We start from the raw sequence: 27,668 nt of genomic DNA on the forward strand, positions 1-27,668 counted from the left end.
CAAAGGGCCTCGTTAATACCAATGGGTGTCCTTCCAGTGACTTCAGGGTTTGGGTCAGGCTCTGTCTGAACTTTAGACCAAATTTTATTCTGTTTCGCGGGTGTAAATCTGGAATAACTATTTGCCATTGTGAAGGAGTGACTGCCAGTGCATATCAGTCACCCAAGGGCATAATTTGGCCATGTAATTAAAAATGAATAAAACTCTGTCACTAGGTGGAAATTGAGTTCTCGCTATGCAAATGTTTTACCTGCATTTTAAAGGCATTAACGAGAGCTGGCTGAAAACTTGAGATGAAATTTTGCAACACAGCCTAAGGGATTTAAGCACATACGATCCATCTGTGTTAATGGATCTGTACGTAAGTCCTTTAGGCTGTTTTGCAAAATCTCTGCCTGTGTTCTTAATGTGCTGCCAAGTGTGGGCCTTTTGTTTTCTCTTTGAACAAACAGAAATAGCTTGCCTAATTGTATTGGGTTTTCAAACCTAGGCTCTCCCAGAGTATGTTTGCAATCTCTCTTTTTTTTATGGCTAAGTTCTGGAAGCAAGTTTCGTGTGTATGTTGATTCTACTCATGTGTTCCAACAGACATTTGGTCAGTTGGAAGATGTATCAAAATTTAAGGAAAGGAAAGTCGTTGGATACAAATGTAAATTTTGTGTGGAAGTTCATCCCACCCTTCGAGCCATCTGTAATCACCTTCGCAAGCACGTTCAGTATGGGAATGTCTCTTCTGTGACAGCTACAGTAAAGGTGAGAATTATAAGAATTGGCTTTGTGTTTATTTGAGATTAAGGTTTGATCAAAAAGCTCACTGGAGCCAGTGGGCAGACTCTCATTAAATTCCATTTGGATTAGGTATTGATTTACTAAGCCCATCACCCAACTTGAATGCTTATTTTTCTGTGTTGTCTTTGCATTTTTTCAATGCTAAATTTTTCAGATGTGCATTACAACTTTCTTCTATCTTTGATTTGGGACAGGTAGATTATTCCCTCTTCCCCTCCCAAGTACATCCCAGTTCTCACGCTTAAAAGAATTTGTCTTGTCTGTGGTGTAAAGTGTAGATGTTTGAGCAGAAAGCTTTTGGACAACCATTCTTGGGCTACTGTCTTTCCCTATGAAAGCAAAATTTTCAGAAGAGGAAACCGGATGTGTGCATGCACAAACATAGATGAAATTGTGTCTTGCACCTATGCGTGCATAGTTACAAATACCTGGTTTGCTTGTGTCATTGTATCTGCAGACAGCTACTCAGGTGGCTAACATGTCATTTAGCTGAGCCAGTGGCCCAACTACAGAGACCCATTGTAAGTGCACTTTATTTTTCGTGTGCAAATGGGTTCTTGCTTCTAGGAAATCTGGTGTGCAAGGGAGAACTAAGGGTACTGCCTCACAAGCAAGTCCTTCAGGATATCCACAGGGGAGCGTGCATGCAAGCCTGCTGCAGAAGCTGTGAATGCATTCCTTTTTCTGTAGCCATAATGTGGGAGTGGGTTGAAGAGCAGAGCTGACCCCACAATTCCCCAGTCCATAACCCTGGCTGCATCCGACTAGGCCATTTAATCCAGAAGGATCTGAACTGCTCCACCTATGAGGGCTTTTAATATTTCGTTGGCCTTCCGTGGCCCTCCCCTTTTGCTTCTGTGGTGCCACAAAAGACATGGTTCCTTTTCACCTACCTGCCTGCCCTTTTCAAATGTTGCTTACAGCACCCGTTGCCGTCTTTTTGAGCAAATGATAGTTTGCTTATGTCGTTGAGCGAGGAAGCTGAAAACCAAGGTCAAATGAGTAGGATGCTGCACTCCCTCTCAATATTAAGCTTCTGAGCACAACAAAATATGTGCCGTGATGAATAAATGCTGAGGGAGGGGAACAAGACACAAATATCTATTTCTGAAGAGGAGTAGTGTTTTCTTAAGAGTGCCTGATGTTTCTCTCTCATGAATTTAGTGCTGGTGGAAAGCGTCCGCTCAATGGCTCTTGAAAGGGAAGATCTGGATTAGCCCACAGGGCTGGGACAATGCAGGTTTCCTCCATGCCACCCTCCTATGTGTCTCTCACCTGTTTGGGGGAATTCCAGGGGTCAGATTGTAGTTAGTTCAGTTTCTGCACCAATTCCATGGCTTTTGTGCTGATGTTGGTAATATTACCTAGGGCCAGTTGTGAGCGTTAGAGGGGTTTTTATTTTCCCCTTTAGAATGGATTTGAATCGGTGGGACCTTTTCCTGAAGAAAGCCATTGATGATCCGGGAATGGTGAAGGGCGAGCTTGAGAACACAAAGGTAGTGGGATTCTGAGAAGGGAATCTCAGGGGATAAAGCGAACTCATGGGGAAGACCCAAGGCAGAAGGGAGAGAGAATTGATGGCTTTGGGGGGGTATGTGTCTTTTAGCAGGAAGCGGAAGATTCTTCACACACAACTATGATGGAGGGTTTTGAGGGAGCAAAAGACCATGGCATGGTGGAATTTACAGAAGCTGAATCTGGAGCATCCTTGGAAGATGAAACCAGGCCTGGGGGCTACCACTGCAGCCAGTGTGACCGGGTTTTGATGTCTATGCAGGGTCTACGATCTCATGAAAGAAGTCATTTGGCTCTGGCCATGTTTACCCGTGAAGACAAGTACAGCTGCCAGTATTGCTCCTTTGTCTCTGCTTTCAGGCACAAGTAAGTTTCTGCAATAGAAGTAGACCAGTGACACTGCTTTGAAATGTGCTGACATTAAAGGGGGTCCTGACCACCTTTTCTGTTTAATTGCATCCCGCCTCCCCCTTGTTTCTAGTTTTTAGTGATTCATATTCTTTCCAATGTCCCTGATTCTTTTCATAATTTTTAAATGACCAGTCTCCTTTTCTTTTTATTGTGGGGGAAGGCCACACAAACAAAAGGGGCAAACTTCTTACACAGAGGAGCTAATGAAACTGGCCTTCTATGAAAGGCTGTCAAATTCAGGAAACAAACAGGAAAAGAGGGAAGATGCTCATTAATAAGGAATGTTACCTGAGTGTTAACCTGTAGCAACATTTTTCAGATAACAATGTGAGTGCAGTCTTCTCAGGTTGAGGTAGAGGGATGGAGGCTTCTGAACGCTGAGCAGTTCTCCGGAGCTGAACTCAAAACATCTTGATTTTTTTTTTATTGTGGCATGTAAAGTGTTCTATGACAACATTATGGAGAAGAGCATAGGACTCTTCTCTGAGTGACTTCCACATCATGTTCCAGTTGCACCAAATGAGGGTTAGCAGAAATAAGCAAACATTTTACAAAGCATGTACTAACGCTTCCCTTAGTCCTAGAGAGAGAGGTTGCTTCTTAGAGTGCGTTTACACAGCAGGGCTTAGCTCAAAATAAGCTACGCAAATTGAGCTACGTCAGTTGGGTAGTTTATTTCGAAATAGCTTATTTTGAAATTGGGAACATCTACTTATTTTGAAATAGAGCACTCTTCTGCCAACTTCCCTTACTCCTCGTACAATGAAGGTTACCGGAGTCAGAGTAAGAAGTCCTCCACCTTGACAGGATTTTGACATTATTTCAAAAAAACCTGCCTGCGGTGTAGATGCAGACTAAGTTATTTTGAAATAACACTAGTTATTTTGAAATAACGTTACTGTGTAGACATACCTTTAGTTGGCTTTTTAAACTTAATCTTTGAAGGCCTGCCACAAGGAAATATATTTTGTAGGATGGACAGGCTTGAGAACACATGCATGCTTCATCTGTATTCCAAGGAGACACCTTCTTACCCAACAAAGGAGGGGAGATCCATGCTCAATTCTGTCTGAAACATTTGTAGCATCATCCATTTCATCATGTCAGGTTTTGGCTGCTTTGCAACCAAATCCATACCGAGAGAGAGAGAGGGATACAAAAAAGTGTGCTAGGCAGGTGGCACTTCCACTAGCACCCTAAGCAATTTCAGGCAGGTAATAACCATACCTTACAGCCTCTGAGGCCAGGTCCACACTAGACCCAGAAGGTTGGGTTAACGTACACAACTCCAGCTACGTAAAATATGTAGCTGGAATTGGCTTAACTTAAGCCAGGTTTGGCACTATATTCACAGTAGGTGGCCAACAGAACTAATGCTCCTGTCAGAGACGTGAGGAGTGTCGACAGGAGCTGCCCTCAGCATTTGATTTGGCAGGTCTTAACTAGACCCGCTAAATGAAACACCAGAAGATTGATCTCCAGCAAGTGGAGACATGGCCTTTGAGGTAAAAGGACAGGGCATCCCCTAGTTAGGGAGTGTGCGTTGGACACAGGGAGCCTCTTTTGAGTAGAGGCATTCCCATACTGAAATGACAGACATTGGCAGGATGACACTGGTAGAACACAGACTGTGTCACTTTAAAAGTGTAGTGAGAACCACTGCTCTCCATAGTAAAATAATTCCCCCTCCTCGCCAACACAACTCTAGCACTAAAGTCGCCTCCATTCTTTCCTGGCAAGTGTTGTACTGGTTCTGAGCAAAAAAGGTGCTGGGGTTAAACAGGAAAGGTAAAGAGGAAGTTCTGTATATGTGTGGCTACCCTAGAAATAGGCTGAGTCAGAGATTCTGTGACAATCTACGTCATCTCTTTAACTTGGGTAAAATAGGCAGTTAGGAGAGAGGAAATCCATTAGTACAAGTTTTAAAAAAACTAAAGTAAAACTGGTTAGAAAAGAATTTCAGAGGTGGGGATTTATGGTTTGAGTTTAATAGTATGTTCTCCTGTATGGACTAGTATTATACATCTTTGGATGGGCTGTCTGGTTTAATTGTTCAGCAAATTTGTATCCTTATCAGGTATTTCAGATGGGGTTTAGTTAGATGAAGTATCGACAAAAATGGATGCTCAGTATATTTTATTCATTTAGCAGATTTGTTAATTTCACTCGAATGGCAGTAATGATGTCTTGCCCAGGGCTCGTTATTGAATTTACAGTAAAAGTCATGTGCTATGAAGTGCTCCTGTAAATAAATGTACACTGTACATTTTGTTGCTATCAAGTATTCAGTTGAATGTACTAGGATGTAGCTTTTGCACTGGTGAAGAGGCATTTTCATAGATCAGGCTCTCTTTCTGGTAGTACAGGACGACAAACAGAATGGGGACTCCTGCATTGGGTGTAAAGATGCTGATTAATAAGAATTTGCTGGTTCAAGTGAAACACAAGCAAATTTGAAAATAAAATTGAGGTTAAAGACTACTCTTCCCTCCCTCCCCCATCCCGTTATTCTACTGCCACGCGCCTCTTGCACAGGCAGGCTGAAACTAGAACAAGCGTCAAAAGTGTTAACATGCTATGAAAAGAGACTGTTGCAGGGATGTCTAGTCCAACCTGAAGTTGATGCTTGCTCTCTTGAGGTGTGTAGACTTGGGACGATCAGCTGATTTAGAGAAGCTTCCACACTCTGGGGCTCTTATTCAAACATGATGATGTCTTCCCCCCCCCCCCCCCACCCAGTGCTTTATTCTTCTAAATCCACTGTAAATATGAATTGAGCTGCTATATGAAGAGTGATACAGGAAGAGTCTGAAATCTGAAGGGTTTCTTACCCCCCTCCCTTTTGCTTTGACATCCCATGAAGACTGTCCTAGTGTAGATGTTCCCTGTTACCCACCCGTTCTTCTTGGCCTCTATGTAGTATCTCCCAAATCTCTAAAACCAGCTTTTTTTTTTTTTTTTAGTCTTGGAATTCCTTGGTTGGCTCCAGCACAGCCTCCTGGCATCCTCCCCAGAACAGACTAATCGGCTTCTATGCTCTTTGCCAAAAGAAGGCTTCCTTAATAGAGCAGGTTTAAAAATTTTAAACCTTGCTGATTGGAGGGGGGAAAACGGGGCAAACTTTTCACAAAGACTCTTGCTAAACCAAAAATGGTTGGTTTATTTTTTTTAACCTGCTCTACTCCATAACACCCCTCCTATTTAAATTCTGGCTAAGACAGATTAACAACAGATTTCCCCCAAATATCCTGTTTAGATGGCTTGCATCCTGCGTAAGATTGGGCTCAGTTCTCCCACCCTTCCTCATGCTAGATACTACCTTGTTTTGCACCTTCCCTCATTGGACTACGGTGCTTCCCAGCATGAAGAAGCGTCACAGAGTCTGGCTCAGTAGATTTTCAGCCTGGCATGCGAAGTAGTAGCTGAAGTTATTTAATTTTTATTTTGTTTCCTTTTTCTGCCTCTCTCTTGCCAAGTTTGGATCGCCATATGCAGACTCACCACGGACACCATAAACCCTTCCGTTGCAAACTCTGCCCCTTCAAGTCCTCCTATAATAGCCGTCTGAAAACTCATATACTCAAAGCTCACGCTGGTAAGTCTGTCAATTTTACAATGCCGCCGCTATAAAAAATGTCTTACTCTCGTTGTTGGTTAGTGCTACGGTTACTAGTTCCACGTTTCACCACCAGTTTGGGGTAGGATTTTTCAAAGCATTGGCCCAACTTTCTGCTCCTATGAAAGTCAGTGGGAACCCTAACATAGAAGCCGGGTTAGGCTGACACCCAGTGCTTCAAGTCCTGCCCTTTTGTTTCTAGAGTGTGATTAGTCATTCAGCTTCTAGGAAAGGCGGATGGGGGAGTTTGATTCTCCCCCCTGCTGCTGCTCAGCTGTTTTGATGTATGTTGGTTTTTACCTGATTCCTGAAATGAGCTGGGATTTACACTTGACATGGTCATGGGTTGCTTCAGTGTGCAACCCATGGGTTGCTTGGCTCCGGGCCTTCCACTGGTGTAGACTGGCATGGCTCCATTATCTTACAGTGCCTGATACGCATCCAGGAGTGAAGTATTTTTTACAGACTTTCCCTGATGTCTAGAATACGTACCCTGAACCAGCATGCCTGCAATAGCTGGGAGTTGGGAAATGAGTGATACAGGGGAGGCGCGAAAGAATCCCTGCAAAATATTGCACCTGGAACTGTCTAAAGCAGGGGTCTCAAACTCCCGGCCCGTGGGTCGGTCCCAGCCAGAGGGATTGTGCATTTTGGCCCTGGACTCCCAACGGGGCTGGAGGAAGGCTGTCCATTGCCATCCCTCAACCACCGCCCCTTCCCACCATTGCTCTGTCCACTCCCCATGCAATCTCGTCCCCTGAGCACGTAGCTTTGGTGATCACTTGGGGGTGGAGGCGTGGTACCACGTGGCAGCAGCTGTTGTATCTGTTATCCCAAAAAATATTCTCACTGGAGACCACCCAAGATTACACTAGTATGGGTTTATTTCCATTAGGTAAAACTAAAGAGAAAGCAGCCACCAATGGTTTAAACTAAAGAAGATAGATATCTCTCTCTCTCTCTCTCTCTCTTTCTCTCTCTCTCTCTCTCACACTCACCCATTAATTCCTGCCCTCAGACACTCACACACTTACACAGACATATGGGTTGCAGAAGGAGCCAAGGCATGTGGATCCTGGAGGGTCTGTCTGCTCATCATGGCTGGGGAAGCTGGTCCGGAGGAAAGACACTGAAGAGGAGCAGGGAAAGGAAAAGGAGAGTCTCACATGCGCTCCTTCTCTTTATATAGTGTCTGAATGGCTCCTGTGACTCATTCACCTCGTCATCAGGGAGCATGCCCAGACTTCCTTTTATCCAGCAGGGAGCATGCCCAGACTGTGATGACTCATTGAAATGTGCTCCATTGTTCCCAGTCTTCTTCAAACACACTCTCACACTCTCTCCATTCACCCAGGGGAGAATGCAGCTTAGGAGAAGTTGCATCTTACAGTAAGTTTCTGAGTTACACAGATTACAAAGTTTGACAAAGAGCACAATGAGTTGCAGTTTAAAACCTTAGGCCTTACAGTTTGGTGTCGTTTCAGAAAATCCATGTATATAAATCAAGTAAGCTCAGGCAGAGGCTTTTTTATGCAATAGTATCCCCCTCGTACTTTCCACAGTAGCAGGAGCCACAGGGGAAGTGGAGCAAGTGCACCCTTTTAGTGCCCTCTGCTTGCCCCATGGCTCCTACCATCACAGGGAGTGGGGGAGGGAGACGCGGCTACATGCTCAAGGGATGGGTGCCATGGTGTGAGAGGGCGGGACAGTGGCAGGAAGGAGTGGGGCTTGAGGCTGGTAACAGACAGTCCTGTCTTCCCCCAGTCTGCCGGGAGTCTCAATCCGGATTGCACACTCACGCTGGCTGGGACTGGCTCAAGTGTCCAGAGTATGAGACCCCTGGTCTAAAGGTATGAGACACCAGATCATTCAGAGACTGACCTTGCTGTCCTGGGCCCAGCCACATGACATGTTTCTACATTTAAAAAGGTTATCCCAGGACTGGGGTCAATATCTAGTTACTCCTTTAGCTACCGTTACGGCTTCCCTTTAAAAACAAACCAAAAAACCAAAACCAAAGCAAGTCAAATGCAGGCGAGTAGACTGTGAACCAAAACTAACCTCCACCCAGTAATCTCGCCAGTTACTAAACCCCCCAAAATAGACATCTTAGATGGAGGGCAGGGTGTTAGACATCTGTCAGCAACTATATCTCTAAATCTCACATGGTCATATCTTGTTCTCATGGGTGTGCCTTCCACCTGTTCTGCAGAGGCGCAATTAAAACAATAAAATTGGTTGTAGTTCACTTAGAAGAAGTTAGATCTTTCCCGTGAAACACCTGTAGATCAAAAGTAACCTTGGACGAAGGGCAGTTAGGACACGCCTATAGTTTTGCTGCTGCTCTGCATTCTGTTTCCTTTATTGATTGCAGATTTCACACTTGGTACCTTATCTTCACTGACAGCAATCACGCCAGGCCTTGTTCTTACACCTCTCAATATATGGCTGGTCCGCGTGAATTAGTTTGAACATTTCTGACCTCGTGCTGTGTGGTATTATGAGATGGTGTCCTTGGTATAGAATCCCATTTTATGCAGCTATAGTCCCAATACATTTTCGTGTATTGTAGGTAGCTGGGTGCTTTGTGTTGGTTGTGCATTTAAAATTAATCTCTCAAGCTGTTATACCGTTTGGTTGTTTTGTATGGCTGGGCTATTTTTTTATTTTCTGTTTGAATGTCTCACAATTTTGTTTCAAAGCTAGTAAGTGAGCCATAGCACTTCAAACTCCTCTTTCAATAAGGTCTTGATTTTGCTATATATAAGTGCTTCTGAAAGCATGTCTGTTCTGAGAAACTCCTTACAGGGCCTGCGTATCCTATTATGCAAGTATTTTTGGAATTTCGCGGTCAACTTTCTGGAGTGTAGGTGTCGCCTTGCACAATGGCTTGTGTAATAGGATTTCCAAAATTTTGGTCTGTTTCTGCCTCAACCAGCGTCTATCAAATAGATATATTCATGAAACTGAAGAATTGCTAGCAATTTTTTTCAGTCTGTGGTTTGTTGTGTTGTAGTTAGTTCTCTGGATATGTTGTCCACTGAGTAATGACTTTCCAGGAAGGCTACTCGCAACCCCTGTGAGTTTGAATCAGTCAAGATCTTAGGCTCTTTCTAATCTCAGAAGAGTCCAGTTTTAACACTTCCATGAAAACTTTAAAGAAATTCCCAAAAGCTTTTTCTTTTCCTGATCATACCAGTGTTAGTCTGTACAAATTCAGAGATGAATTTGCTTAGATACGTTAGCCTGCTCCTTATTCTTGGGTCTTTCCATTTGTACAGTCGCCTTCATCTTTCTGGTTCTGATCAAACTCCATTTGTCACGGAATATGTACTTTACATTCACTCTTATCTGGCATTTGTTACTGTTCAATGTAATGTTCTTTCTTTGGCATGTTGCAGAATATTATGTGGTGCCTCTCGTGTTATTGTCTTCACTCCAGGTCAGTGGATCGTAAGCCCTTACATCCACCCCATTGTCATGCTAAATAATCGGAGTCATGAAGCTTTGGTACATCTCAGGATCTGATACAGTCCCAAAGGGATATCATTTAAACATACAGATATATATTCAGGGCTCGACAAACTATACAATCTACTCACCCATGGCGAGTAGATTTCAGCCACACGCCCGTTCATTCACGGCATGCACATGCGCAATGCAACTCTTGCGCATGCGCAGTACGGGGCTGGCGAGTGGTTTTCGCTGCCGTTTGTCAAGCCCTGTGTGTGTGTGTGTATGTATGTATATATGGGGAGTTGAAGATAGATCTTTGCAGTTTTTCTATTGTCAGACCTTCTGAAAGTCTTTGAAAGTTTTGAAGTCCTAGTTACAACCACCTCAGTTGTTCTCATGGAATATGTGAGATAACCTCTTTCACATCTTCGTGATCCATAACATTACTTAACTTCTTACTCTGAGTGGTCTGCCCTTTTCCATGGGCTTGCCAGGTGGTTGTATTTTGTATCTTAATGCTAAAGACACTTAATAGTTGTTGGTTTTAATTTTAGCACTTACTTTTTTGTGTATGCTTGCTATGATTATGTTGCACTGGGCTCTAATGTATATTTTCACATTTTCTATTTGTTTGTTTCCATTGTCGCAAACCCAATTTGGTCCAGAATCTTTACTAAGATTTCTCCTCCTCCCCCCACTCCCAAAGAACTGTTTCTGCATCTTTGTTATCAAAGTTTTGTCTTCCAGTTAATGTTCATACATATTTTACACGTGTTTTTGTTTTGCTTTTTGTGGTTTGGGTGTAGCCCATGCTTATTCAGTATGGTGCTTTGTTCTCTCTTCCAGATAAGAGCGCTACGTGCATGCATAACACCACAACCCTTGTGTTGGACAACTTTTGCTTTGCGTTCCAATTGCCTCCGCTCTTACTGCAAACAAATCTGGTCTCTGCAATTTGTTTATCCTTGGAGTCTCTCTCTATGGCTTGGAATGCACTTAGAATTGCAGGCACTTCTGTTCATTCGCTTCTGTTCTTTCCCTTCTTAAGGCTTTCCATAACGCAGTTTTCACTAGCCTTACAGATATCCCCTTTTCCTAGCATTTTCATGTCCATTTCTTGCAATAATCTTGCCTTGATCTGGTTATCACTTGCAGCACAAATAATTCACGCGACTTAGCTTTGTTACACGGTGACCAATGATCTTGCCTGGCAGCTGGTTTCATGTAAAGAAAATGTACCTTTTTCAAATTGCCTGGATCATCGTATTCATGAAGATTTTGGCTTGCATCTTGAAATGCCCTTCTGTTGTGCTTCTGGCCCTGCCACATGTAATAGTATGGAGGATTTTACCCTCTCCAGTTACTGTGAAAGGCCTCTTGCTTCCAAGAACATTTGGAAGTCGCATACCCTTGCTTCCAGCTCTCTTTCAGCATGAGAGATTCATTTCGCCAAAGATTGTTTTCTTCCAACACCATGCAACAAGGTTGTCCTGCACGGGAGTGCGGATAGGAAACTGGTCTTTATTGGCTAGCCTCAGTCATGTGACAAGGGGCCAGGGTTACCGAAGGGCAATATCTTTGTCATATGGCAGGTGTCACTATCCATAGCCTCCAGTACCGACTGTTCCAACAGGAAAACTCGATAGCTGGTTTTCTTTGGAACCAGTCTTGCACCAGAGGAGTCAATGGGAGTTTTGCCATTGAATTCAGTAGGAGAAGGATGGGGCCCCATTGTTTCTTTTGTGAGCTGATGACTTGCCTGTATTTCGCTCACCCAGGTGAACATGCCTACAAATGCTCCTCCTGCTCATTTTCCACCATGACAATCAGCCAGCTGAAAGAGCACTCCTTGAAAGTGCACGGGAAAGCACTGACACTACCAAGACCCCGCATTGTCAGCCTTGTAGCCTCATTCGCCCAACACGCCTCCAAGAACCACACTCCAGCTGACGAAGTGGAGGACTCTAATGGTAAGAGGTGCCTCAGAGCAAGAACCTAACTGTCTAAAGTGCTGTGCGTGCGCGCATGCACACCAATATATATTAAGGCAACGGTCTGTCCCAGAAGGGGTTTCTTTGGTCGTTTTGTAAAGGCAAATCTGAAGTTGCTTCTAAAATGAGAATAAATTGGATGGAAGCTTTAGTATATGGTTTGTGGAAGGATCTCGCAAGATTCATGCTCCTCTAACTTGTCCAGCCATAACTGGTACATCAGGGTGTCTTCACGTCTTAGAAACGTCTTACGAGGGAGATGTTTAAAGACATATTTAGAGTCTCAACTCCCACTGAGAATCGGTGGGAACAGGATATCTCAGTCCCTTTCTGTGCCTTCCAAAAGCTCCTCCTAAAATCAGAGGGCTTTAGTGAGGTCCTACAACTAAGACTTAATCACCTTTATTCACATTTATGGGGTAAATATATTTCCCCCCCTCTTGCTGCGAAGCCCAAATGATTGGCTATACCAGGATGGAGGGTGAAGATGGTGAGTGAAGCCAAAAGGGGCATTGTTTTCCCATCCTCCCTCCCTTCCTCAAGGCCACTACAAGAGCAGTGTGCTGCTCCGGGGTCTGGAAATGTAGGTGAGTTGTGGTTGAATAGAGCAGGTGCAGAACTGGAGTATGGATGCTATAGATAACATGGATCCTAGCTAGCTTACAGGGAGCTAGTGCAGCCACAAGGTCAAACTCCATATCCCAGGCCAGCAAGGGTGTTGGCATGTAGGCAAGAAGCTATTCTGGTTCCTGGGTGAGCCATATGGACAAGGAAAAGGGATGCACAAGGAACTGGGCAGAAGTTCCAGCTCACTGTAGATCTTCCAAGGTTGTCTGGGATTTCCTCCAACCTGATTTTCCAAGGAAAAATTAGAAAGAGGGAAATATTTTTCCACATGTCCCACAGAATGTTCAATTGGTGGTTATTGTTGAAACCAAGTTTTATTTCTAATCACTTAGTGTGTTTTTTTTAAATGGGAGGAAGACTGAAAGAGGACTAAGCACAAAATGACTAAAATAGACACTAAATATTTCAAAGAAAATATTTACAGATGTGAACACCACAGAAATGTTCCCCAAAGGCTTTTTCCCCTTTGAAACCTTCTTTTTAATGAGACAGTTTTGACCAGCCCTATTTGGAGTCCTTCCTTTCATGGGGATGGTGTTTGGAACTGGGTAGTAAATACTTACTGACTGATCTACTTTAGTACCATGTTTGCTCCTATTAAGCTAGTCACACTAAGATATATCTGGCATGCATTATATTGCTTTTAAAAATAGTTCTCTGACTCTTCCCATTTCGAATTTCAGTTATCAATGGATCTACCAATCCGTTAGCCAGGTTCTACTCACAATAACGATATCGAGATATGTAGAGTCAGTATTATGGGCATGGGACGGATGATGCATTTGCTTTCTGTTGCTCACACTCAGAGCTCGAAGTCGTGATTACATGAGCCAGGCATGACTGGCAATTATCCTGTGGAGCCTCTTTTCAATATCGTAGCCTTTTTATTTTTAAAAAGGTGTATGTCTTATTTAAAGGGTTCTGGTTAAAAAAGTTTTAGGTGCACTGAAAAATGCCCATTATCATAGGAGGTGTTTGTTAACCAATCCAGATTTGTATTGTGACCAGAGGGAGTTTGTCCCAAAGTAGTTTAGTCGTCTTCAAATTAGACTAATAGTTTTAAATAATTTTGAAAATAATAAACACCACCTGCAGCTATTTAGAAGACCACAGATGAAGTAATAAGCATAAATGAAGACTCTCAGTATTGCTTGAAGAAGGAATGACACACTTTGAATAATCGTCTTGGTGATGAGGAGTTGGTGACGGACCAAATCAATAATCACTGTGCGTTTGATATGATTCGTTTTGGATTTTTAGAAGGGGCTGAATAGAGCTCCATGTAACTTAGGCCTGTAAGCTGCAGGTGATCCCTGGAATAGACAAAAAATTGGTCAGACTAATGGAAAGCAGGTTGCACATGTGAGAGGCACTATTATTCCCACTGGGGGAAGTATTATGCAGAGTTCACACAATACACAGTTGTTGGACCTCTGCTGTTCTAACATATATAAATAACCTTCACCCGGGCTGGCTGTCATCTAGTTAATTTGCTGATGACACAAAATTGGATCAGGGTGAGTGGCAAACATGGAGACTGTATCAACTAAACTGGGACTTGTTTCATGAGCCAGTAGCTATTTGGCAACAAAGTGCAATTGAAAGCTTAGAAGTCAGGCCCAGTTACTATGCACATGCATTGAAGTGAGTGGAGCAGAACCAGAACAGGATGGCTTGCAAGAGATATGGGAGTGAAAAACGTGGAACCTGTAAGAATAAATGAAAAGGGGCGTGAGGAGCAAATGCACATTTGAGGCAACGTTGCTGGAATAAAACGATTTGGTGACAAGTGCCCAGTAGAAATTTTGCCACCAGACCAGGCAGAATTTGTTTCCCAAGATGCCACCTTTAAAGCTCCAAAGGTGCTGGTCCATACATTACAAAGCATGACGGAATTTACATTTACATGACTTGTGTGTTTTAGCTTTGTTTTGGGAGCAATGAGCACAGTTTATGGGTTATAGTGTATGCTCAGGAGATGGGGAGTTTAGAATGAGAATAGACTTCTAGGTCACGTTTGGAGGTCCGGTGCTTGTTGGCTATATTGTCAGTAAAAAGAAGAAACATTCTGGCACTGGTAAAAATGCCCCAGGTAGGGTTGCCACCTCTCCAGGACTGGCCTGGCATTTCTCAGAATTGGCATCAATCTCCTGGTGACTATGGAAAGCAATCCTGGAGATTTTAATAGGGTATTTTCCAAAAAATGACAATGTGTAATACTGGCAGGAAAAAATCTGGAATAGCTTCAGTCAGCATTAGCAACCCTAGGTCCAGGTCAGCTGTGAACAGTTGTTTGGAGGTCTGTGGTGAAATGAATTGGTGGACTCTTGTCAGTCAGACTAAAATCTGAACAGGCATAGTCTGGCCTGTCTTATCAGTTCTTGATGGGTGAGGGCCCTGCAGGTCAGCATAGAGCCTTCTTATTGAGACAACATAGGAAACTGATCTATGCCTGGTTTGTGGAAAGGGGACATCTACATGTGCACCATATTTCTGGTATAGAAGGTGGCTGTTGTCATGGTATCAGGTGCTCCCGAGATGGGAACCGATATAGTCCGTAAGCATCGAATTCTTTTCCCCCCAAGCTATTTATTTATTCAGAAGTTCTTACAGGTTTACAGATCTTTGCCATATAAATAGCAGAGACGAAACGATTATCATTACAGACGTAAGAACATAAGAATGGCCGTACTGGGTCAGACCAAAGGTCTGTCTAGCCCGGTAGCCTGTCTGCCGCCAGTGGCCAGCACCAGGTGCCCCAGAGAGGATGGACTGAAGACATGGAATATTTGTTTAGAAAAACAGTGTACAGCAGCGTGATCATCAGAATTCTCTGCTTAATGGGGCTTTACCTTGTTAGGAAGGATTTCCACTCCTCCCTAGTGTCAGTGATTTTATTAAATTGTGAATATGCACGTCGACCAAACTAGGCATGTTTGACTCATGCTCATATTTTTAAAAATGGACAGGAGCCACCACATTCATTAGAAAAACAAATATGAATAGCCTGTGTAAATATTGTACATTAGAGTCCAGTCTTGTGTATAGTATAATCACACATAGTAAGTTGTTCTAAACAATAATAATCCAGATAAAAGGCCAAATTCACTGCTGTAACTCGCTTGAGCTTCGGTGGAGCTACGCCTTTTCTTTCTGATGGTTTTGAATGAGAGAGTCTGGTTTTGTGTGGCCTTTAGGAACGGATAGCAATTGGCATGCTTGTGAAATTATGACATCACAAGAATAAAGAAGGCTCAAAAGTATGAAGCGTTTGAGAGTTTGGGTTTTTTGGTTTTGTGTTTTGTCTGACCATTCAAAACTCCATTTGGACAGGTTTCTTCAGACCTCTATTTCACTTTGAAGTCTAAAGGCTTGTCTATATTTAGCAGAGGATCGACGTGCCAATGATGGATCTACCAGGGTTCGATTTAGCAGGTCTAGTAAAGACCTGCTAAATCAAATGCTGAGGGCATCTCCATCAACTGCAGTAGTCCTTGTTGTCATGAGGAGTAAGGGAAGTCAACAGGAGAGTTTCTCCCATCAGCCTCTTGCTGTGGGGCCACCCCAGAAAATCAATGTAAGGTATGTCACCTCCAGTGACACAAATGTCGTAGCTGAAATTGCAGATCTTACATGGATTTTCCTCTGCCAGTGTAGAGCTGGTCTATGGACTAATTTGAAGAAAGGATCTCTTTGGTTCTGTCTCCGGTAAGACAACCCACACTTTGGGTATTACATGAGCACAAATATGTAACAGAGACACACCACTCTGGTGCAAAGCGGGGCTTTACAGCTGTGCAGTTTAATCCAGTAATATACAGAAATAAGTTATGCTGTGATGCTCATAAAAGTGCACATTTCCTTACTATAGGCAGGGCCTGAGTTATAGATTAATTGCCCCTTCTTTTCGGGTGAGAGGCCACATTGCACATGCTCTGAGGTCCTCCAGCAAAACCAGGTAAAACCACATTGGACTCTCCAGGTAGAGGCTATGCCACGCCCTACTCCGTCTCTTTTAAAGGTGGGAGGAGGCATAAATCCTTCAATGTGCCAGCAAATAGTTACACCAGGCTAGGGATTAAGTGTTTGCAGGACTGAGCTCTTAAATCCTAGATGCCTTCATCCTCCCCAAGGGAAGCTTCTGAAACCCGTAAACGTGGAATTTAATCTTGAGGCGATCCAGTTAAAAGCTGGAATGTCTTCCATGCAGGTTCCAGTTCTAAACAAACACATTTAGACCCTGGAAGCACTGTTATTTCATTTTTTAAAAAGGAGAGAGATGGAGAAGTACATGAGTCAATCTGATAACATTTAAAGCACATAAAAAAAATACACAACACCTTAATGAATGGGTCGGCATTTTTATTATTACCCTCATGTACGCTGTGTTTAAAAACAGGGTGAACTTGGCTGCTCCCCCTTGCTCACCTTTTTTTTTTTTTAATAGCCCTATTGGTTTTTGGTGGGACAGCAGAGAAAAGCACTCCTCTCTGTGAATAAGGTTGGCAGAATCTGGAGTTTTCTAAATAATGCACATTATGGCTACTACTGCCATAATTCAAAATAAGCATTTTTGACCCCACTGATGAGGAATCTGATCCAGGAAGCTGCACCAAGAATGTGGTGGGCTGTGTGTTTATAAACCATGAAGATCTAGGAAAAGTCGCTTTTTAATTCCATCTTATGCAATCTACCACTGTGGGAGAGCCTTTGCTTTTAGGTATTAGCCAGAGATATCCTTTGGAAAGCAATACAATGCAATTTACACATGCTCCTGCAACTCAGTGGCCATCCCCATCCCTCCCTGCGTGCCAAGAAAAATATTTGTCCGTCATAAATACAGGCACACATTACAGAACACATACAGAGTCAGTAATGTTCAAAACAGAAGCTTGTTTGAGTTTTACTTTATAGTAGGCATCAGTATGTTTCTACTTTTTTATAGTAGCAACTCAAAATACACCCTACACCCTAGTGTCCAGAAAAAAAAGGGGGAGGGGAATGGCATAAAAATACAATTCACTAAGCAGCAAAATTTGAGCTCATTGTCCAAAGCACCCAATCCCATGTATTCCAGCTCTTCCTGAACTTTGTCTCTAAATCTCTCACTCACAAAGCCTATCTTTTAATTTTCACTTTAGTCATTGCTCTAATTTTATTTTATTTTTTGCTAGTATCCACTAGTGCTTTCTGCATGTCACGCAATCTTTTTTTGTATTTGTTCCATTCTCAGTCTATTACATCACTAAGTTTCAGAAGACTGATACTCGGAGGGTGTTTCATAGGAACATTGTTGACATGGGAACATGGAAGTATCCTTTTCGCTGCATGGGCCTCCCCGTTTTTGAAAGTAAGCCTTTGAAGTCAGGAGTCCTTTCTCTGGCTTCTGTTTGATTGGGAAGGCAGAGAAGTAGTGAGGACAAAAGTACAAGTTCAAAGAAAGCTTAAAACATAATTGCGTAAATTGCAAGGCAGATTGGATGTGCCATGGCACAAAATATCTTGGGTGATCCAAGAGCACGGTGTGATGAGCATGCTATTAATACAAGTGGCTGTCCCCATGTGCACACCCACAGTCACATTTGACAGGTATATCTGCACACTTGGTAACTTTTTGATTTCAGAGAAAGTGCAAGTCATAGATTCATAGATTCATAGACTTTAAGGTCAGAAGGGACCATTATGATCATCTAGTCTGACCCCCTGCACAGTGCAGGCCACAGAATCTCAACCACCCCTCTTAGAATACAGTTACTGCCTTGACACCGTAAGGGATTGTCAGTTGTTACTAACTTATGTTCAAGAGAGCACTCAAGCATATTGTGAACTGTACAGACACACAGTGGGTATATCTAGGAAAGTACTTACAGTGCATGAACTTAAGCCTATGCCTAATTCTTTGGTCAGGTCCCTGAGTTTGCTGGTTCAGTGTTTGCCATTTTTTTTCATTTTCTAAAATAACACACTTTTGGTTATGATTTAATACTCTCCTAAAATGTATCCTTTTTAAAGCAAAACACTTTGCATTTATTTAGACACACTCATAAAATGATTTGCTTAGGCTTTTTCTTTTTTGTCTTTGTCTTATTACAACTTATATATGACCAGATAGACTTAAAACAACCCAACCAAACCAAACCTTTGAAGGCTAAAACTCAGTAGAAATATAAAAATATTTATTTTCTTAATGGTTACATGCAAAGTTCCTGTCTGCATCAAATGTTTACTACCAAGTCAGAAACCACTGAATATAGTGGTTTGGTGGCTTGATTAAAACTGACAGATCTTACCTATCGCTCTGATAAAGGGCTCTGTTCTAATGTAAAGCTCCTTTATCCATTTTTATATTTTATACCTATGAAAAATAGTGTGGCTAACGTTTTGCGTTACGATTCTGAAAGGAAGTTAGTTTGGAGACATAAACAAGTGTTTTTTCAGGGCGGCGACATGTGAAATTGTATTTGCAAACCTGAGGCGGCTGTGGGAAGGTGTTTTCCCAATAAAATTGGTTGAGGGTTTTTTCGAATTTTTAAAATTATTATTAAACTACTGCTCTGTGGTTCATTTTAAGATGTACTTACTGGCTTGACAGTGTTGTACAGATTTGTAAAGTACACAAGAGGGTGGCCTTTCCCAGGGGACAAAGTCCAACAAATGTGCTGAAAGGACTTGTCGTTGTCCCCTTGCAGAGAGTGAGCGAGCGAGAGAGAAGCTGAAGGGGAAAAAAGTAGTCAAAAGATATGGCGGATGACCGGGATTGCTTAAAAATAAAAACTTTGCTTTCACTGTCACTCCAGCCAACCAACCTGGAAATAGCTAAGGTCCCGTTTTCAGAATCACTCGGCATTGGTTTCACTTTGCTCCCCTGGAAACTAAGGAGAGTTTGCTGCCACACTCTGTCCTTCCGGTGTTTTACGATGGCCCAGGAAAAGTGCTGCTGGTGCTAGAATACCAATGAGCACAAAGTGTTTGTATCTCTTTGATCGACTGAGGTTGCAGGGAAAGAATGACTCTAGTACGGCATCCCCCTGTATTAGGGCTAGTGTTGCCATCTTTGTAGTATTTTAAAACCTCCCTTGCCCTGCCTCTTCCCCAAGGCTCCACCCCCTGTTTTTCCTCTTCCCACTCCACGCCTGAAAGCTCATTGCTTTGTCTGTCTTTTCCTCTTTCTCTCCCCTTCTGTTAGGGATGGGAGGGACTCTCCCGTGGATCTAGGGTGTGGAGCGTCAGCCGGCTGGCATGGGTAGGCCCAGCTCAGTAGGGGCTGACTCTACTGGTGCCTCTATCTACATTAACCAGACTGACGGTATCCAGTCGGTTGGGGGAGGGATAGTTCAGTGGTTTAAGCATTGGCCTGCTAAACCCAGGGTTGTGAGTTCAATCCTTGAGGGGGCTATGTAGGGATCTGGGGCAAATCTCTCAGGGATGGTACTTGGTGCTGCTGTGAGGGTAGGAACTGGACTCAATGACCTTTCAAGGGATGGTATATGAGATGGTATATCTCCATATATTATATTATTGATCTGACCAGATGTTGTTAGACCCCTTTTTGACTAGACTTTCAGGTTGAAAATCAGACACCTGCCCAACCTAGTTAGATCTCTCCATTACCACTGCTCTTTACTGCTCCAGCACCTCCCTTCAGAGGATCTCAAAGAGTGTTGTGAAGGATGATCCAGGTGTAGGCCCATTTGATGTATGAAGACATAGGTGCACAGAGGTTAATATGTTTCACAGAGGTCAAGAGGTTTCTCACCTGGGTGCCTAAAGTTGGGTACCCACACACTTATATGGGCATCTGAATATGTAGTTTGATTCTGCAAGTGTCAGTGTGACTTGCGGCACTACTGTTTGTAACTATGAATCAAAATGGCTTGGCTAAGGTTTCACAGCGAATCATGGCAAAGTTGGAATGGAGCCTGCATCTCCTGATACTCAGTTTTTTGACAGTAACCTTGTGAGAGGATCGTGGTGTGGATGGTCAGACCTAGTGATCCTAGCCGGGGTTGGATAACAGGAACCAAAGAGCTGGTGTTGGAATTAAGATCGCCCCAAGGAGTAAGACTAGAGTCTCAGGGTCTGGATTGATGCTAAAAGTAGAGTTGGAATCCATGTCAGGAGTCATGCTGAGGGTCAATTCAGAGTCAGGAACTGGGGAACAGTGCCGGGTGGACAAGCTGGAGTCATAGCCCGGTACTGCATGAGGACAAGGATTCACTGAGTTGCACTGATAACATCCTGTTTCCCTTTCAGTAGTGCCACCAGCGAAGCTGGAGGGGCTAGACATCCAACCAATCAGTGGGTTGGATACGAGGCCATTTGGTGGAACCGGACATCTGTTCCAATCAGGAGCTTTGTGGGCCAACATTCTGCCACTCCCCTTACATGCAGGTTCTGGAGAGCCATCAGGTGGCAGTTGTGGTCTGGGAACAGCTTGGGATGTGTGGGGCCAAACTGAAGACCCGTGATCCTTTGTACCTTGCCCAAGTATCCACTATTAATCTTGATATTCTCTGGAACAGGTTTACTCATAACAGGAGTTGCTAGACTGAATCGGGCTGGGTGTTCCTCCAGTCCAATACCAGAGGCTTCAGAGGAAGGTGCATTAAAAGCGTATTCCTTAACTGTGTATTGGCAGTCAAGGGATTGGGCATTCTTCTTAGAGTGCTTGCTCATGTCCACCTAAGTGGAATGGACATGAGCAATGCATCTCGAAGAACAGTTACAAAAGTTCTTTTTAACACCCAATAGTGAGAGGCTGTCTTAAACCTTGAAGCACGGGTCTTAAATTAGAAAATGCAGTTGAATGACTGCCATTTGTGTACAGATACTTGTACGTAAACACACACAGATCCAGAGCAAGGGAGAAACATTTAAACAATGTTTGATGCTGCTGCTAATTAAACAGGAAAGGAACTCAGAGCAGAATAAAATAAGTCTGAGATGGTTAAAAGTCCATAAAACACACCGCAACCCTTTACGGTCGGAAGCAGGAATCAACAGTAGATGGAAAATTTATACACATTAAGAAACTAACTATTAATCATGCCCAATTGTTGAATGCCAAATGTGTATCTCAGTAGACCTACCTAGTATCTAACCTCTCTGCTTTGCTATCTCCACCTGGTCTTAAGTGGTGCAATTAATCCCTTCATTTACCTCACTAGAGCTACCCCAGGAATGAAACTGGCTTGAGAGATGAGAAACAGAAATGGGCAACTTTTATTTTAAAATCTTTGGAGGTCATGTGTGTATTGAGATCTGACATTTGAAATACAAATAAGTTTTGTTTATCTCTAGGTCCTGTGTTTAGACTAAGGAATGTTATCATTTGAATGGCAAACCAAACCCTGTAAGCACATGGTTGAAACCTGACCTAAGTACTGAATTGTTAAGCTGGGATATCCAGGTGGCAGTATACTCCCAGCCTGCTGCAGTGCCGATGCTTTAAGCAGCCGTCTCTGCCGAACCATAGGGGCTACGCACTCAGCCGGGTAATTCAGATACGTACAGTTATTCAGCATGCATCCTTCCTATCCAATGAGGACAATCACAGTGAAGAAAACACACTCACCACTAGAAGGTCTCTCGGGCCTGAAAAAATACCGAGAAGGGAGAATGTTGCATAAAAATAACGGGAGCTTTAAAGAATGGAATTGTACTTGCCCTTCAATAACAATAAACCTGGGTTCTTGAGGCAAAGTTCAAGAATAATAAGCTAAAAATGGAGCCAAGAAAAAAGGTTGGAGGAGAGCAGGGGATAAAGAAGCAAAAGGCATTAATGGCCAAAGATTGAATGGATACACAGAGTCCGCTCCTACCTGGAATTGATCCTTCCAAATCGGCACTTGGGTAGGGCAGCATAGGGACACAGTTTGTGCTGCTGGCCATGTTTACCTACTCTGTGGATAAATAGAGGCCTTGAATGCCAATGTTAATAGAAATTCCTGGCAGTATAGGAAACCTTAGAATAGGAGGGAATGGGGAGCTCTTTGGTTGGCCCCCTCCCTGCAGATAAAAATAACACGGTTCAACTTCTTTCTCCAATGACTCTTCTGGACTGTACACAGTTCCCGTTGCTTTTGCTTAAGTATCAGAGGGGTAGCCGTGTTAGTCTGAATCTGCAAAAGCGACGAGGAGTCCTGTGGCACCTTATAGACTAACTGAAGTGTAGGAGCATAAGCTTTCGTGGGCAAAGACCCACTTCGTCCTCGCATGCATCTGACGAAGTGGGTCTTTGCCCACGAAAGCTTATGCTCCTACACTTCAGTTAGTCTATAAGGTGCCACAGGACTCCTCGTCGCTGTTGCTTTTGCTTGTAATTGATTTTATAGTGTATTGTTACCACTGTATACCTGGTCTTGTGCCCAGTGAAAAAAACAATTGGAGAACTCCCATAGACATAGTGGGGATCAGTAAGGGTCCCTCACTGCGTAAAATAGTGTTGCCTTCTTGATTCCTTTTCTTATTTTCCTCTCCTTAGACTAAGTGCGTGTCTTTTCTAAGTGATTTTGACACCAGCACAAAAAGTTATTCAAAATATCCCCCAAATATGCTTTGTTCTATTCCGGACTACCTGTATATCTAAATCCAAGGGGAAAAAGAGATTAAAACTTATGAAGGAACATGGATATACTCTCACCAGCCTTTTTATTTGAACAACTAAGATCCTGCAGTCTATGTATCTTTCTGGTTGTCCTCTGCTATACCTTCTATACAGCTATAATACTCCTTTTCAGTGTTAAAAAAATGGCTAGGATGGATCAGATCATTCCAGATGCGGTCTTGATACATAACGCTGGAATAACTTCTTCCAGTGTGTATTCAGTACTCTCTTCTTTTGTAATGTATCCTCAAACTTCAGTTGTTTTTCTCTGCTGCCTAAAGCAGTGTCTTTTTTTCACCCATCCCCTCAGATCTTTCTCCTGCTTGTTTCTTGGCAGGGACTAAACACTGAGAGCTCGAGTCTCACCCCAGGACCACCTCCACTTGTTCTGACAGCATGAAGAGCCCCTTTGTGTAAATGAGAAGTAAGCCCAGTGCATTCAATTAGAAATTGAAAATAAAATCTGGGTGTTTTCCACAAGCAGCCATTCTTCAAGTGCGTGCGGAATCCTTCTCAGTTTTGTCGCCCTCCTTTTCCTCCCCCACTGTGTTTCATCTTCACAATGTTTCACCCTCCCACGAGTTCCCGCTTCAGGTCAGCGATGTGCGGCGTCAAGTGAGCAAATGTGTGTCGTCTTAGTGATCTTTGTGGAACGCCACTTCCCACCTTCCCACTTCCCAGGCTGTTGCTGCTACACGAGTAGGCTGTCCTCTCTCCACTGCCGTAAGCTGGTCCTCGCGAGTCCCATTGAGTTTCCGTGGGATTGGAATTTTGAAACCACAAAGATTCTTTTTTAAAATCCCACCCTGACCTGCTTTTATTTGCTTAGTATCTGACATTGCATCCTGACTTGGTTTCTTTTATAGAGCAGAAATCATTTGCCTGTAGTTTTTCTTCCTCTTAAAAAAAAAATCTGGATCTTCCTAATTGCAATCTTTCCTTTGTGAATCTATGCACAGTAAATCTAACAACATTCTAGGGGTTTCCCAGTTACAGTCTTTCCACTGTATCTTCAATGGTGATGTTGCTGTTCCAGTTCCGTATTGTCTTGGATTCTTTTTTGGTGTCCCATTTGCTTCTTGCTTGTCTAGGTCATCATCCCATTTTTGCCCAAGGAGGCTTTAAAATATATGTTGAAGTGTCCCAAACTTTCTTGTTTTCTTTAGTCAAAACTCTGGAGCTGGATAGGACCTTCTCCAACTCCTGATGTATTATTTTATTTCATTCTTCACCCTCACCCATGCACAACAAGATCATCAATGACTCTAGTTTCTATGACAGTATGAATTTTACAGGGACATAATGTCTTTCGACAGTAATCTGTCCCTTACTAGTGTTCCTCATGTACTCAAAATCTATTGTGTCTCTCATGCAATGTTGTATACTCCCTCTCTGGCTTTGATTCTGCAAGCACTGAAGTAGGTGTTAAAAGCTAGACTGGTGTAGTCCCATTGACTTCGGTGTCTGAAAGACTGGGACACTCACTTGTATTTTTTATTTTTAGTTTCCTTGTGTAATCTTCCTACTGCTGCTCTGTGCCTGATATTTAAACATTTGCATTTGTATCTCATTCTAAACTAGTGTTTGCATGAAGGGGTTTATGTTAAATGATAGTCCTTATATGTTAGGCTTTTGTTCAGAATTTCAACTTCATTGTCTTGGATTTTCAAATTTGTATCCTGGGATGAAAAACTTAATTTATTTCTTCTTCCTCCAAAAATATTCTGTTTTTCCTTTTCTTAAATAAAAACTAATTTTTATGCACATGCATTCATTTGCTAAACTTGAGAGTTTTCATTTTTGTCTAGCACTTCCTGCACCTTGAAATATTTTTTCCCTAGTATTTCTGTAGTTTTCCCACAATTCCGTGGTATATGGATGAAGCTGCTGTTTTCTCTATTGCGTCTCTTCCACTTGCTTATTTCAGATACGTTCATCTCCTTTGGAATAAATAAATCTTCTTGTATTATATTTATTGTTGATATATTGTGTTTATTGAAGGAGTTTTCCCATTCTCTTGAGTTATGGAATCATAGAATCTTAGGATTAGAAGAGACCTCAGTTGGTCATCAAGTCTAACCATCTGCTAAAAGCAGGACCAATCCCACCTAAATCATCCCAGCCAGGGTTTTGTCAGGCCAGGACTTTAAAACCTCAAGGGATGGAGATTCTACCTCCTCCCTAGGAAGTCCAGATGTTTCCCCGTAGATTCCTTACACCATAGTTTTTAACAAACTCTATAAACAGTCAATGCCATTCTGTATGGCTGTACACATCAGGTATGATACCACAGCAGCCAGCCAGGTGTGGCCCTTTCCAATGTAAAAAGCAGGCATATGGTTGTCGTTCTGTGATGCTGGGTTCCCTTAACTGTGTTGGCTAATCTTACTCCTTAGTTTCTTAGGCCTGTTTAATAAGGCATCCAGTCTGCATTAGCCTAAGTATTGCTGAAATGCTCTCAGTGCACTTCTAGGCACTTTAGGCCAACTTTTGAAAAGTGCCCGAGTTCCCCTATTTAGGCTCCCAAGTGAGTTAGATGCTTTGGAACGGTTTATCCGTTGCCCATCACTGAGTCATTACTAAGCGTTTCTCAGCATGCAATGTTTAGGAAACGTGATAGGTGCGGTTGCACAAGCATAACTAACACAAGGCAGTGTTGAATATTCACACAGCAACTCTTCCCCATTCGACCTCCCAACTGGTACTGCATATCACTAGCTCTGACAATCACTTGGCCATGTGTTTGTGAGCACACCAATTACATATAGAAGGGATTTTCATAAGCGATCTGTGCCTACCTAACTGTTCCCGTTGGAAGTCAAAAACAAAACTTTCGTTGATTTCATTGAGCCTAGAATTAGACCAAAGATGAGCACGTAGTTATCTGCTAGTCTTATGGCCCCTTTTGTGAAAATCTTACAGGTTACATTTCAAGTCAGCATATTTCTACAAATACCCACAGTTCTTCCGAATTTCAGTTACTACCAATTCTTCCTTTGTTGGCATGCTGTAGTCTGAACATTTTTTTTTGTCTCATAGTTAGTAAAAAGAAATCTTTTGGCATTATTTGACTATTTTTGTTGATTTGTTGCATGCCAATCTGATTTTGGGGCAGTTTCTGATATCTGTGTACAGAAATGTTCCATATTTTTAAATTTGTTGTGTTAGCCATTCTCATCGTCTGTGGTTTTTTTAATCACGTGCTGAGCTCTAATTCTTGGTTGTTTTTCCTTTTACGGATCTGCTAGGACCTCTCTCTTGGCTTTTTGTAGTCCATTATATAATATAATTTTCTAACTGCTCTCTGCCTGTTTGAATGTCTTTCTTATTCTTGCTTGGCTTGGATGCAAACTTCCTTTACTTTCTTCAAACCTGGATGACAGGACCCTCTGTCTGTTCTGCGCTGAGAGTGCAAATGCCTTTTGAGAGTTTGCCCAACCAAACTTTTCCTTTGGATACGGCAAAACACTGGGATGCAATTAGTATCATGTACTGTCAGTAGAGCCACCTGCCTATTTTCCTAGGATCCAGCTCTTTTTCCTCTCGCCTCTTGATTAGTTAACATGTATAGTGTGGTAGTGCTTGGAAGCCAGTGTTCCCTGTAAGCTGAGCACTTGGGCAACCACTCAGGAAAGAAACAGATGCCACCTAGCTGATTAGCAGAGTGCCCACAGCTGGCAGCATGTGTTTCTACTGGTGGTGCACATACAGGCATGCCTCAGTGCACATAATGGAATTTATTCCGCACACGGATGGAATGAATTTGGTTGCAGGCCTCAATCATGTTGGGACTCTATTGGGCGCGGTGCTGTACAAACATCTAGAGAAAAAGTGTATCCCAAGTGTAACTCCAGGTGCTTTTATGCTCCCTCCCCGCAACATGTTCAAGTTCATCAGAGTAAAACAAATGCTTTGATACTTTGAGCAGGGATGGGATTTATCTCTCTCTCACACAAATGTTTTGCTGATTGGGAGCTATACATTATTGCACTACACGTGTGTCCCCCCCCCCCCCCCCCCCCCCGTAACTTGGCTTCTACCCACACATAGTGCTTGCTGCACTATGCCCTATGAGCTGGATCTAAAGCCCACAAAATTCCATCCTGAGTCTTTCTGTTGACTTTAGTGGGCTTTGGATCAAGTCCTAAAGGTTTAGTCTAGAGCAGTGGTCTTCAAACTATTGCCCATGGACCGCATCCCAGGGTGTGCACGCTATCTGAGGGAGCCACGAAAGGTTGTCAGAATCAGAGAGCAGTGGTTTCAACCTGGGGTCCGTGAACCCTAGACTATGTTTAATATATCAAAGGGGTCTGCACCTCCATTCAAAAATGTTTAGGGGCCCACAAATGAAAAAATGGTTGAAAATGACTGGTCTAGAGCTCATTGAAGTCAATGGAAAGACTCTGTTCCATTCTGTGGGCTTTTGGGCTAGGCCGTAAGTGTTCCTGTTAGACCCGTGTCTGTGAAAATTCCTTATTGTGGAGACCAGGACTTTAACAGGGTTCAAAAAAGAACTAGATAAATTCATGCAAGTTAGGTCCATCAATACTTATGAGCCAGGATGGGAGGGAAGGTGTCCCTGGTGTCTATCAGAGGCTGGGAGTGGGTGACGGGAGGGATCACTTGATGATTCCCTGTTTTGTTCACTCCTCTGGGA

The 27,668-nt window shown here is 42.9% G+C and overlaps 1 protein-coding gene across 8 annotated transcripts in view; it reads left to right on the forward strand.

The window, feature by feature from the left end:
- The window catches only part of ZNF462 (zinc finger protein 462), a 108,971-nt gene that overhangs the window by 58,197 nt on the left and 23,106 nt on the right, over positions 1–27,668 (forward strand). For 4 of the 8 annotated variants that reach the window (XM_075931371.1, XM_075931366.1, XM_075931368.1 and 1 more), the window contains exons 4-7: positions 589–753; positions 2,396–2,670; positions 6,192–6,310; positions 11,566–11,757. In XM_075931371.1, coding sequence (XP_075787486.1) covers positions 589–753; positions 2,396–2,670; positions 6,192–6,310; positions 11,566–11,757 — 751 coding nt within the window. Of the gene's footprint in view, positions 1–588; positions 754–2,395; positions 2,671–6,191; positions 6,311–8,095; positions 8,182–11,565; positions 11,758–27,668 lie in introns of those variants that run through there. The other 4 variants (XM_075931373.1, XM_075931367.1, XM_075931369.1 and 1 more) reach the window with 4 other exon arrangements.

Source organism: Pelodiscus sinensis, chromosome 6 (genome assembly GCF_049634645.1).
Source record: "Pelodiscus sinensis isolate JC-2024 chromosome 6, ASM4963464v1, whole genome shotgun sequence".
NCBI lineage: Eukaryota > Metazoa > Chordata > Testudines > Trionychidae > Pelodiscus > Pelodiscus sinensis.